This window comes from Canis aureus, chromosome 19 (assembly GCF_053574225.1).
Source record: "Canis aureus isolate CA01 chromosome 19, VMU_Caureus_v.1.0, whole genome shotgun sequence".
NCBI classification, from domain to species: domain Eukaryota; kingdom Metazoa; phylum Chordata; class Mammalia; order Carnivora; family Canidae; genus Canis; species Canis aureus.
Window position 1 is genome coordinate 10,206,512 of NC_135629.1, and position 12,674 is coordinate 10,219,185.

General features: G+C 36.9%; 1 protein-coding gene across 7 annotated transcripts in view; it reads left to right on the forward strand.

Annotated features, from left to right (window-relative positions):
- Positions 1–12,674, forward strand: part of RAD18 (RAD18 E3 ubiquitin protein ligase) — a 107,264-nt gene that overhangs the window by 4,317 nt on the left and 90,273 nt on the right. For all 7 annotated transcript variants that reach the window (XM_077857971.1, XM_077857969.1, XM_077857970.1 and 4 more), the window contains one exon: positions 1,703–1,784. In XM_077857971.1, the coding sequence (XP_077714097.1) occupies positions 1,703–1,784 (82 nt within the window). The remainder of the gene's footprint in view (positions 1–1,702; positions 1,785–12,674) is intronic.

Below are 12,674 nucleotides of genomic sequence, written 5' to 3' on the forward strand. Positions count from 1 at the left end.
AGCCCTACCTCTGCTCTTAATTGATGTTCAACACAGTCCTCTAGCTTTTTTGTGTCAGTGGTAGTTTACCATCCAAAATAATGGAAGATTTGGCATTTTCATGTTTATTTTCCTGATTTTATAGTAACAGGTAATTTTGGTTTTGACAACTTATAAATGGAGTATGTGTATATAAGTAGAAAATTAAAATTTAGATTAAGATAAAGGAGAAAATGGAAGTTACCCATCACCCTACCACCATCCAGAGGTTACCATGGTTTAATGTTTTCTCTGTTTAATGTGTGTGTGTGATGTGTATATGCATTTAAAATTTGGGCTCAAAAAAAAAAATAAAATTTGGGATCACTTTGGAGTCAACTTCTTGGGTTTGATTCAGCCACTTAAAAGCACTATAGGCTTCATCTGTAAAAATGAGATACAGATGCTATAGACCTCAGAAGATTGTTATGGAGATTAAACTGGATAGTTTATTGTAATGTATTGCTGTAGATTTGTTCTCTGATTTTTTTTTCCCCATGGCATTAATGATTCTTTGAAACTTTTTTTTTTAATGGCTACGTAATATTTCATCATATAGACTGTTAGTGACATTGGTCTTTTTTGTTTGTATTTTGAAAATTTAGGTGATACACTCATGGCTGAAAAAATATGAAACTCCCTCCCAACCTGTCCTTTATCCAGTTTTCTGATCCATTACTATAATTTATTACTTCATTGTGTATCTTTTCGGAATTTCTTTGTATGTATACAAGGTAAAAATAGAATACATTTTTATTCTGCTCTCTCTTTTTAACAAAATCAGCATGCCTTCTTTCTTGTGCTTATTTTGGCAATCTTTCTGTATTATTATGTGAGTGAACTCGCTCTTTTTTTTTTTCTTTTTCTCTTAAAATCTGCTCCAGTAGTCTACTGAATGGAGTAACATTTTATTTTAAATGATTTAGAAGATTTTGCATTGTGAGTATAGACCCTTTCCTATTTGGATTGCATTCCAGGCTGACACACACCTGTCTAACTTCCCAGATTGACCACGTCTTTACCTTCTTCTGCTGTCACTGGCTCCAGCTTTTTCCAGGCCTTCCTCAGTTGGCTCCACCATATCGTATTTACCATGTGATACTGTGCAGAAAGCACTGGACTGACTGCCAGCAGGGACATAGGAAATTTAGTCCTGGCTTGACTCATGCCTAGTATGTGTGCGTGTTCCCTCATTTGTGAAGTAAGGGTTTTAACAAAACACTTTCTAATGTTTGGCTTTAACATTGTTTGATTTTTGTTCTTAATCTGTGTGGTGAATGGTTATTGGTACCTTTCACTCAATCGTGACTGGGAATGGGGTCTGAAGTGGAAGAAGCTTGGAGTAGGAGCTGGAAACACATGGGAAATGGAACAGGAATGGAGTAGCCCTTTTGTAAAGGGTTGATGCTGTGGAACAGGAAGTTGTACATTGTCAACTCTGTCTCTCGAAAGCTTTTTCAGTAACTTGACATTTGAATGTGTCAGTTACAAATGAGAAGGTTTTTCTTGATTTGTCAAGATTCCTTACAATTAATGTGGAGTTAATTCTGAGTTTGTATTTGACAAAAGAGTACTATTAAGTTTTGTTTTTTTTTTTTTTTTAGGGGATGGAAAAAGAGTTCTGTGGTAGACATTCCAGTCTTGGTGTTTTTCTGATAGGTATATATGTATTTTTGCATTTCAGACAATAGATGATTTGCTGCGCTGTGGAATTTGCTTTGACTATTTCAACATTGCAATGATGATTCCTCAGTGTTCACATAACTGTAAGTATGCATTGTCTCTGTGAGTTAGTAAAAATGTGATTTTTATATAAGATAGTGTTAATTTAACACCAAATGTGAGTACACATTTATTTTTCCCTGTTGGCTCCTTCCTCTTGGATACCTATTTTTTTAAAGCAGAAAATTATTATATTTTAACATGCAACTTCTGTACAACCAAAAGGTAAAACATCACTATAAAGTGTTGGTGAGAAAACGTGGTATTTCATTTGCAACGTATGGCAAATAGTTGACATCCTTACTCATAAATGCTCTCTTAGAAACCAGTAACAAGGACACTAACATTCTAAGGGAAATGAAACACACACACACATAGAGGAAAATGAAATAACAATGACTAGTAAGGTTTAATGACATATGAAGATGTTTGAACTGAGCAATAAGAGAAGAAAAACCATTTCTTTGTAATATTATATTGTCAAAGATTAAAACATTGACATCTAATATTTATAGATTTTGGAAAACAGAAGTCTCATAGATAAATACTCGGTGACAAGATTGATGACAATCTTTACAATTTTGGGAAAACCTACTTTTTGACTCAAAATATAAATTTTGGATATCCTTAATTCCAATGAAATGGAACTACTAGGACTATTTCAACAAATTGGGTAGAAAAATTAGAAATAATTTATATATAAGCATGTTACTGCATAGGAAGTTTGTAGCTAATGTATGGGTCCAGGAGACTGCTTGCATATCAGTTTATTTGCCAGTACACCCCAAAAGGATATGCACAAAACTCCGTTAACAGATAATGTTGAGGAGTAGAATCAGGAGGAGAAAAAAGCATTTAAGAAGTAAAAATACTATTCTTCACAAATTTCTGTGTTCTTGGAAGTCTGGAAAAAGATAATTTTTTATGAATCAATTTTAAGTTTATCCTGGGGTAAGTGAAAATTATAAATATGTGCACTTAAGACATATGGGAACACTGAAATTAAGCCTTCATTGACAACTGTCCTGAGCTTCTCTTTGTAATAACGTCTCCATCATTCAAGCTCCCAAGATTTTAGTCCATTGTCAACAGTGAAAGCAGTGAGCATGTCTGGTTACAATTCTCCCCAGTGACAGACACCCTCTAGGTAACTTTCAAACGTGAGCTTTCTCGGTCCAGTTTTTCTGATCTGTGAGAGGATCTACTCCAACACATAATCTGTACATTATGAAGACTGTCTTTTGGGTTTGAAGATGATGGTAGAAGCGATAGCATCGGTTTCCTGTTTAGTCATCATCACACTCATTTCTCCAGGGGAATATTCCTGGGGCCAGAGATGGGAGTGAAGAACACTTGAAGGAGTAATATTGCCAACAGAGGTCTGGTAGTACTAATTCTTGCTATTAAAAGCAAAGATGGCAAAAGTGCGTTTTCCTGGAACTATCATCTACTGTGGTTCTCAGTTAAGACCCATGAGTTAAGAAAGTCTGTAGGACAAAGAATGTTCCTGATGTCAGCTGTCCTTGGGCTATCTGTAAATCTCTTCTTTTTGTGTTCATCTCAAATCCCATCTTCTCCCGTATTCTTTTCTTATGTCCCCTCTTGGATATTTATATGCCTTTAGTAAAATTACAGCAATAAAGATCTTGGTCACTGTACGTGGTTCTTTATTTGCTTGGTACTTTTAGGCAAATTTTAGGCAAATGTTAAATTTCAGAGTTTTTGTTTTGTAACAGGAAAACACATAGGTAGTTCAATCATGTAGTCCTTGACATGAATATTCAAAGTTTAAAGATATATTCAAATATATTCAAATTTTAAAAATCCCAGTGGGAGAATCTACCACTGAAGAGTATTATAGACAATTTTATCACTTACCTTTCTGTGTGAAGCTGGAAAGACTCCTATATTGAAATTTGCTTGTACTTAGCTTTATGAGTTTATTATGTATTTTTTATTCTCTAAGATTTTATTTATTTATTTGAGAGAGAAAGAGATATAGAGAGAGCACATGCAGGAGGGGAGGGGCAGAGGGAGAGGGAGATGGAGATGGAGATTCATATTCCCACTGAGCATGCAGGACCCTGGGATTATGACCTGAGCCTAAGGCAGAGGCTTAACCATCTGAGGCACCCATTTGCCTTTGTATGTTGATGCATTTAACACATAGTGGAGAACTTGTTATTGTTTAGGAGCTATTTTCAAGTGATTTTTCTTGGAAGGTTAAAAAACAAACAAACAAACAAAAAGGGAGGCTCAAAAAACAGTTTTGATGGAAAGTAGTTAGCTTTGGTAAAAAGTTTCTATAGCAAAGACCGAAGAGAGTGGTGGTGGGTAGTGGCATGGGCATTAGAGATATACTTAGGCTTGACTCTACTCTCCCACTTACTAGCTGGTTGAATTTGCAAATGCTAACATTTCTTCAAATGTAAACATTTGATGAATAATTTCTACTTTAGAAGATGATTAAATGTACAGAACTCAGTGTCTGGCATGTTATAGGACCTTAATAATTGTTAATCCCTTTTTACATTAGATTGACATTAGTAAAGATAAGTTTTGGAGATTTTCTGAATATGTGTTAAAATGATCTTTATTTAGGTGTAACTTACAATAATAAAATACATCAATTTTAAATGCATAATAAAGTGTGCAAGCGTCAGTGAGGTTTGACAAAGATAACCATGTAACCACTATAATTAAAATACTGGGGGATCCCTGGGTGGCGCAGTGGTTTGGCGCCTGCCTTTGGCCCAGGGCACGATCCTGGAGACCCGGGATCGAATCCCACGTCGGGCTCCCGGTGCGTGGAGCCTGCTTCTCCCTCTGCCTGTGTCTCTGCCTCTCTCTCTCTCTCTCTCTCTGTGTGTGACTATCATGAATAAATTAAAAAAAAAATACTGTACATTTCAATTTCCTGGTAGAGTATTTCCCATCTTGGGCAGCCTGGGTTGCTCAGTGGTTTAGTGCCGCCTTCAGCCCAGGGCCTGATCCTAGAGACCTGGGATCGAGTCCCACATCAGGCTCCCTGCATGGAGCCTGCTTCTCCTTCTGCCTCTCTCTCTCTCAATGTGTCTCTCATGAATAAATAAATAAAATCTTTTTTTTTTTTTAAAGAGTATTTCCCATCTTAGTCAATATAGCCTCGGGCAATAACTCTGTGTGTGTGTGTGTGTGTGTGTGTGTGTGTGTGTGTGTGTGTTTCTGGACTCTTTTCTGTTTTTCTCTATGTTTATCCTTATGCCAATACCACACTGTATTAATTACTGTCACTTTGTAGTAAGTCTTGATGTCAGACATGTTAAGTCCTCCCATTTTGTTTTTCTTTATCAAAATAAATTGGACCTTTTAGATCTTTGCATTTTATATACATTTTCATATAAATTTTAGACTCAGATTTTCAATTTCTACAAAAAAGCCTGCTGGTATGTGCATTGGGTTTGTCCTCAATCTAGAGATCAATCTGGGTAGAAATGACTTATTAACAATGTTGAGTCTTCAACAGATGAACATGATATATTCCTCTGATTTTATAGCTTTAATTTCTCTCAACAGTATGGTTTAGTTTTCATTGTACAGTCCATGAACATAGAAATACAATTTTTTAATTGACCTTTTATCTTGTGATCTTGGTAAATTCACTTTTACCAATTTTGTTGGTAAACAAAATTGTCGATGCCTTTGGAATTTTTTTTTTTTTTTTTTGGGAATTTTAACATACATAGTCATGTCATTTGTGAATAAAGACACTTTTACTTTCTAATTTCTATGCCTTGTATTTGTTTTACACAGGCTAGTATTTCTAGTACAATGTTAAATAGAAGTGGGTGGACATCATTTTTCTTAGTCCTAATTTTGTGGGGAAATCATTTAGTCTTTTAAATATTATGTTAGCTATAGTGTTCCTATATTTTTAATACATTTTCATAAATTTATCAAGGTGAGGCAGTTCCTTTCTTAATTAGCTGAGCGATTTTTTTTTTTTTTTTTTTTTAAATATAAATGGGTATTGAATTTTGTCAAGTGTGTCTTCTGCATCTATGGAGATGTTCATATGATCTTACTTTATAATATTATAGAATTGCTTTTTGATTTTTAAAACAACCTTGTATTCCTTTCATTAAATTTATCTATTTATTTTAGCTATTGAGTTTTTTGGCACAGAATTTTTTAATACTATTCCTTATTACTTTTTTCCTTTTCATGGTTGAAGGATCTGTAGCAATGTCTTATTTTATCCCATATGCTAGAAATGTCTTTCTCTTTTTTCCTTAATTTATCAATTTTATTACTCATTTTAGGGAACCAGCATTTAGTTCATTGTTTTCTATATTTTGTCTTTTTTCTATTCATTGATCTATACTTTTTATTTGTTTCACATTACATCTTTCTTTTCTCATATAACTATGTGAAGCTATAAATTTTCCTCTAAGGCCTGCTATAGCGACATCCCACACATTTTAATATGCATTTTCATTTTTAGTCAATTTAAAATGTATCTGAATATGCTTTGTGATTTCTCTGACTCATGAGTCATTTAGAAGTCTGTTTTAAATATTTGGGAGTTTTCTTGATGTTTTCCTGTTACTAATGTCTAATTTTGTTATGTTCTGGTCAGAGAACATAATCTGATTTCATTTCTTTAAAATTTTCTTAGACATTTTTATAGTCCATCATATGATATTTCTTGGTTAGTATCTTTTTTTTCTTTCCCCTTGGTTAATGTTTCATGTATACTTGAAAAGAATGTCTATCCTGCTGTAGTTGGGTGGAGTATTCTATAAATGTCAAATATTCGAGCTGGTTGATAGTGATCTTTAAGTAGTCTTTATATTTTATCAATAATGAGAGAGGTGTGTTGAAATCTCCCAACTATATTACAGATTTGTCTAGTTTTCCTTTTACTTTTGTCCGTTTTTGCTTTATGTCTAACAATGTATATACGGTTAACAATACTATACGTGTAACAATTTGTTAATAGGGTAAATTTCATGTTAGTTGCTTATGGAAGGATCATAATTCTGGACCCTATTACTTTCTCATGGACAGAGATGGGCATCCCTTCTGTAGATGAAAGATCACTTTTTATGAATTTGGTGAACTCTGCTTAGTTGAAAAAATTAGCTTTTACTTCTTTTTTTTTTTTTTTAAGATTTTATTTGTTTATTCATGAGAGAGAGAGAGAAGCAGAGACATAGGCAGAAAGAGAAGTCAGCTCCCTGTGGGAAGCCCATTGCAGGACTCAATCCCAGAACCCCGGGATCATGCCCCAAGTTGAAGGCAGATGCCCACCCATTGATCCACCCAGGTGTCCCTACTTTTATTTTCATTATTTGTTTCTTTGTCACTTAGAGTTATCATTCTTTAAGAGGAAGTCAGTAGGGAGTACTTTCAGGATGATTATTTTATGAGCACTTATTTTTCATATTGTACCTCTCATGATTTGGTAGGCCTTTTCTACTAAACACCACTTGTCACAGGCTCCTCCAATACCAAAAGTTGCTTTGGGTCTGTAGTATTGTTGTTGACACAAAAGTCCACGGAGATTAATAGGAACTAGATTTGGCTATCATGTTTCACTGTTGTCCTGGATTGACTTGAATTGGTGACCCAGAATCCTACCCATTTATTGCTGCTCCTTAAACATTCAGGATTTATCATTTTAAACTTTATTCTGTTTTGCTCTGTTTAGCTTTTTTGGATATGGTTAATGAACATTACATCTGCAGTTCTGCTATTAAGGACACTTTATACTATTGGAGTGTGGGATATATTGGCAGAATGCAAGTCAGTTAAATTGATCCAAAACCATTCTTTAAAGAGTACTTTTTTGGGAGATTGAATGGACTTATTCCAATCTATAAAACACCATTGAGTGAGAAATGTTTTTACTCATAGATTGATGTGTTCAAGTGCCAGTTTTCATTGTACTTGTCCAGTGTTTCTGACTTGATAATGGAAGATGCTCAAAATATTAACTCCTAGTTGAAATCCTTGCCTTGTAGCCATTGTTAAATTACCACTATTTTAAAGATGGATCAGCAGTCATTTTTCTTTTTTGTTTTGTGGGTTTGGATGTACAAAACTAATTGAGGTTTCTGCTTTAATAAAAGGCAATTTAATTTCTTTATTTAAAAATTTTTTTTAAATTTTTATTTATTTATGATAGTCACACAGAGAGAGAGAGAGAGGCAGAGACACAGGCAGAGGGAGAAGCAGGCTCCATGCACCGGGAGCCCGACATGGGATTCGATCCCCGGTCTCCAGGATCGCGCCCTGGGCCAAAGGCAGGCACTAAACCGCTGTGCCACCCAGGGATCCCTAATTTCTTTATTTTTTATTATTATTTTTTTTTAATAAATTTTTATTTATTTATGATAGTCACACAGAGAGAGGGAGAGAGAGGCAGAGACACAGGCAGAGGGAGAAGCAGGCTCCACGCAGGGAGCCCGATGTGGGATTCGATCCTGAGTCTCCAGGATCGTGCCCTGGGCCAAAGGCAGGCGCCAAACCGCTGCGCCACCCAGGGATCCCTAATTTCTTTATTTTTAAGTGAAATATGGAGTATTCCATTTATTGACCTTTGCTAAATTAAGAGGCAGTGGAAGTTTCCTTTAGGCAAATAATGTGTTTTTCTTCTTTTATATTCTTATGAGGCAGCACTGTGAAATAAGATGGGAGAGTAGTGATAGCTATACATATGGCTGGGACATACAGTTATGCAGAACTGCATGTATGGGAATGCTGGAGTGCTGGTTGTCAGTAGGGATATTATTCTCTTACCAGCTAGCTGGCCATTTAACTCTAGAACTGGAGGCAGAGGCCAGCCTTTTCAACTTTCTAGGACCTATTCCTTTCAAATGGGGAACTAGATTTTCTGCTTTTAACTGGATACTCTAGAACTATTTTTGAAATGGTTCATTTTCTCATACAAGCCTTAAGATCACACACAAAAATAACTGGTTTAACTTTTAGAAATTGGTTTTTTACTGTTAGGGTGCTAGGTTCTTGATAATTGAAAGCTAGCAGTTGGCTGTATCCTGTTTGAGATGAGAAATGCTTCCTTCCCCAAAGCTTGGATGTTTTTATTTTTATTTTTTTATTATTTATTTTATTTACTAGAGAGAGAGGGAGGATGCCAGCTGTGGGAGGGGCAGAAGGAGAGGGAGAGAATCTCAGGCTGACTCCCTGTGAGTGTGGAGCTCAATCTTATGGTCCTGAGATCTTGACCTGATCCAAAGTCAGGAGTCTGACACTTAACAAATGGAGCCATCTAGGGGCACCCAAAGCTACCCTTTACATCACTGTTTTATTCTATTCTCCCCTACCCTATCTGCAGAGCTCATAGTTGGGTTTTGGGAGGAAAACCAGACTTGACAGGAGATTTAAATAAAGCCTTAGTTCAGAGCTCTTCAATGGTTCTACTTTGGTTGGAATGTGATAGTTGCTCACTAGAGAATACATTACACTGGTCTGCAGTTCACCAGTACATATTTGGTAGTAAACTAGTAGACTGAAATTAAGCCAAGAGCTTGATCCTCTTGTGCCTGTGTCTGGTTCTCCATATGTGAAAACAAAACACATACAAGATTATGCAGAAGAGAAGGCAGTAGTCCCATTATATATACTCTGGTACATGTGATCTTGTAATGAAGTAGTATTTATTTGTATTGTATAGGCATATATAATAAATATATTTTATAAGCAAATTGTATATATTTTATTTATTTTTTAAAGATTTATTTATTTATTTATTTATGATAGACATAGAGAGAGAAAGAAGCAGAGACACAGGCAGAGGGAGAAGCAGGCTCCATGCAGGGAGCCCAACGTGGGACTCGATCCCGGTCTCCAGGATCACGCCCTGGGCCAAAGGCAGGCGCCAAACCTCTGAGCCACCCAGGGATCCCCAAATTGTATATATTTTAAATAATTAATATGTTAAAAGCATGAGCTCTGGTACTTGCCTTTGTCACTTATTACCGTTGTGATCTTGGGCAAATTGGCTGGACTCTGTGCTGCATTTTACTTATTGTAAAATAGGACTAATATTAGTACCAGCCTCAGGGTTGCTGTAGGATCAAAGGCATTATATATTAAACATACTTAAACAGAGCACATAGTAAGTGCACAGTGTTATGTTAAACCACATGAAATTGCTAATATTTGTTCTTTTTTGATTTACCAAAAAATGACAGTTGTATATAGTTAAACCTAACAGCAAAAACAGTAATTTAAAAAAATTATTGTTCAATCAGGATCACATATTATGGATGCAAATTACTGACCAAAATCCATTGAATCAATATGACAGGGTAGGGCCTGGGAAAGTAAATGAAAACCAACAGTAATCTCTCCAAGTGATTTGGATGAGTAGCCAGGTTTGGGAAATCTTGATTTACAGTATTGCCCAAGAGATTTTTGTATACTGTGAAGAGAATAACATTGATAGTCAAGAGAATGAATCTGGGGAGGAATTTTGTTTTTTTTAAAGATTTTATCTTATTTATTCATGAGAGACACACAGAGAGAGAGGCAGAGACACAGGCAGAGGGAGAACCAGGCTCCACACAAGAAGCCCGATGTGGGACTCGATCCCCAGACTCTAGGATCACGCCCTGAGCCAAAGGCAGGTGCCAAACCGCTGAGCCACCCAGGGATCCCCCTGGGGAGGAATTTTTGCCTAAGAATGAATCATACCTCATGTCTCAGTTATATCTGATTTAGGTGCTGGAATGAATTAAGACTTTTGGGGAGTGGTGGTATAGGATGAATGTATTTACACAAGAGAAGGGCATGGATTTTCAGGGGGCAAGTTGCAGAATGCTGTGGACTGAATTGTGTCCCTCCCAGAATTTGTAAGCCCTGAATCCCCAATATGATAGTATTTGGGAGATAATTAGGTTTAGTTGTGGCCATGAAGGTGGGCCCCTGATGAAGGGAATAGCGCCCTTAAAAGAAGAGACACACATAGCTTGTTCTCTCCCCCTGCCAAAGGAGGACACTGTGAGTAGGCAGGCAGCCATCTACCAAGTCAGGAAGGGAGTTCTCACCACAAACCTACCACATTGGCATCTTGATATTGAACTTCTCACCTCCAGAACTATGAGAAAATACATTTCTTTTCTTTAAGGAACAATCTATGGTATTTTATTATAGCAGCCCAAGCAGAATATTCTTCCCTCCAGTACTTTGTAGCATTGATGTCATTTATTCCACTTCTACAAAAGCGCACATAGGAAGGAATATACATATGTGTGTATGTGTACACACACAAATAACCTCTAATACCTTGCTGCCATTATTTTGACGAAACGTACCTGTTAGATCAATTAAGAATAAGAAAAATAAAAGTTTTTATTTTACCTGTATTCCTTCTCCGGTGCTTTTCCTTTGTTTATTGTAGATCTAGGTTTCTTTCTTTCTTTTTTTAAGATTTATTTATTTATTTATTCCTGAGAGAGACAGAGAGGCAGAGACAGGAAATTTTTTTCGTTTTTTTTCCCTCAGCTGTGTCTAATCTACTGAGACCATCAGAGGCATTCTTCATTCTGTTACAGTGCTTATCTCTAGCATTTCTTTTTGATTCTTTCTTAGAATTCCCATCTCTCTTCTTACATTGACCATGTTATTCCATGTCATCAACTTTGTCCAGTTGTTTTAAATTCCTAGTTTATTAATTCCAGCTTTTGTGCCATATTTGGCTATGATTCTGATGTGTTCAGTTTCTTCAAACTATGTCTTTTGCTTTTTAGTATGCCTTGTAGTTTTTTCCTAATAACCAATCCTGATGTACTAGGGAAATGGAACTGTAATAAATAGACCTTTAGTAATGTGCCCGTGGGATGTCAGGAGAAGTACAGTGTTCTATGATTACGTCTATCATTTAGTGAGTCTGTGCCCTGGACTGTGGACCTCACAGGTGCTTCTTAGTTTGTTCCTCCCCTTAGGTGGGATAGGATGAGTAGAGATAGCTGAGTCACTTATTTCCCTTCCCCGAGGTCAGCTGGGCTCTGATCATATCCCAGAAGACTTGGGTCTGGTAAAATAGTTTCTCTTGAGGGCAGGCTTTGTCAAGAAGAACAGAATGCTCTGGAGTATTGCAAAGTGATTACTTTCCCCCCTCGCCCTGCAGAAAGACCAGAGGATTTTTCAGATTGTCACTTTGAGGGATCCCTGGGTGGCGCAGCGGTTTGGCGCCTGCCTTTGGCCCAGGGCGCGATCCTCGAGACCCAGGGTCAAATCCCACGTCGGGCTCCTGGTGCATGGAGCCTGCTTCTCCCTCTGCCTGTGTCTCTGCCTCTCTCTCTCTCTGTATGACTATCATAAGTAAATAAAATTAAAAAAAAAAAAACAGATTGTCACTTTGAGTCCCTGGTAGAACCCTTGGAGCTAAAATTCATGTGTGTGTGGGCCCAACTGTGGCTTTGTCCCCTTGGAGTTTTTAACTCTCAGACTCCTCCCTGCTGAACTTCTAGCGATTTGCCAATTACAGTTCAGGTTTTCCTGCCCCAACACTGGTTTTAGCAGAGGCTCCTTCTCTGGTTCCTGAGGATGTTTCTGCTCTGGTAAGTTCTGATTCTCTGTGTCTATCCTGTCTCTCTGTAGTTCGGGAGCAACAGTTTGTCTCATAACCTCAGTTCTCAGATGGAGCTAGAAAGAGCTGATTTTTCAGTCTTTTTATTTTAGTTAGTAAAGATTTAATTTACTAATTAGAGATCACGAGCAGAGGGAAGGGCAGAGGGAGACTCAGCAGGCAGTCTGATGGAGGACTCGAACCTAAGACCCTGAGATGGTGACCTGAGCTGAAGGCAGACGCTTTACCAACTGAGCCACGTAGGTGCCCCTTTTCAGTCTTTTGACTTGTTTACTTGTTAGAATTGATTTTTGTGTTTTTACTTCTTACTAGATGGAGATGGGGTGATCTTTCAAGC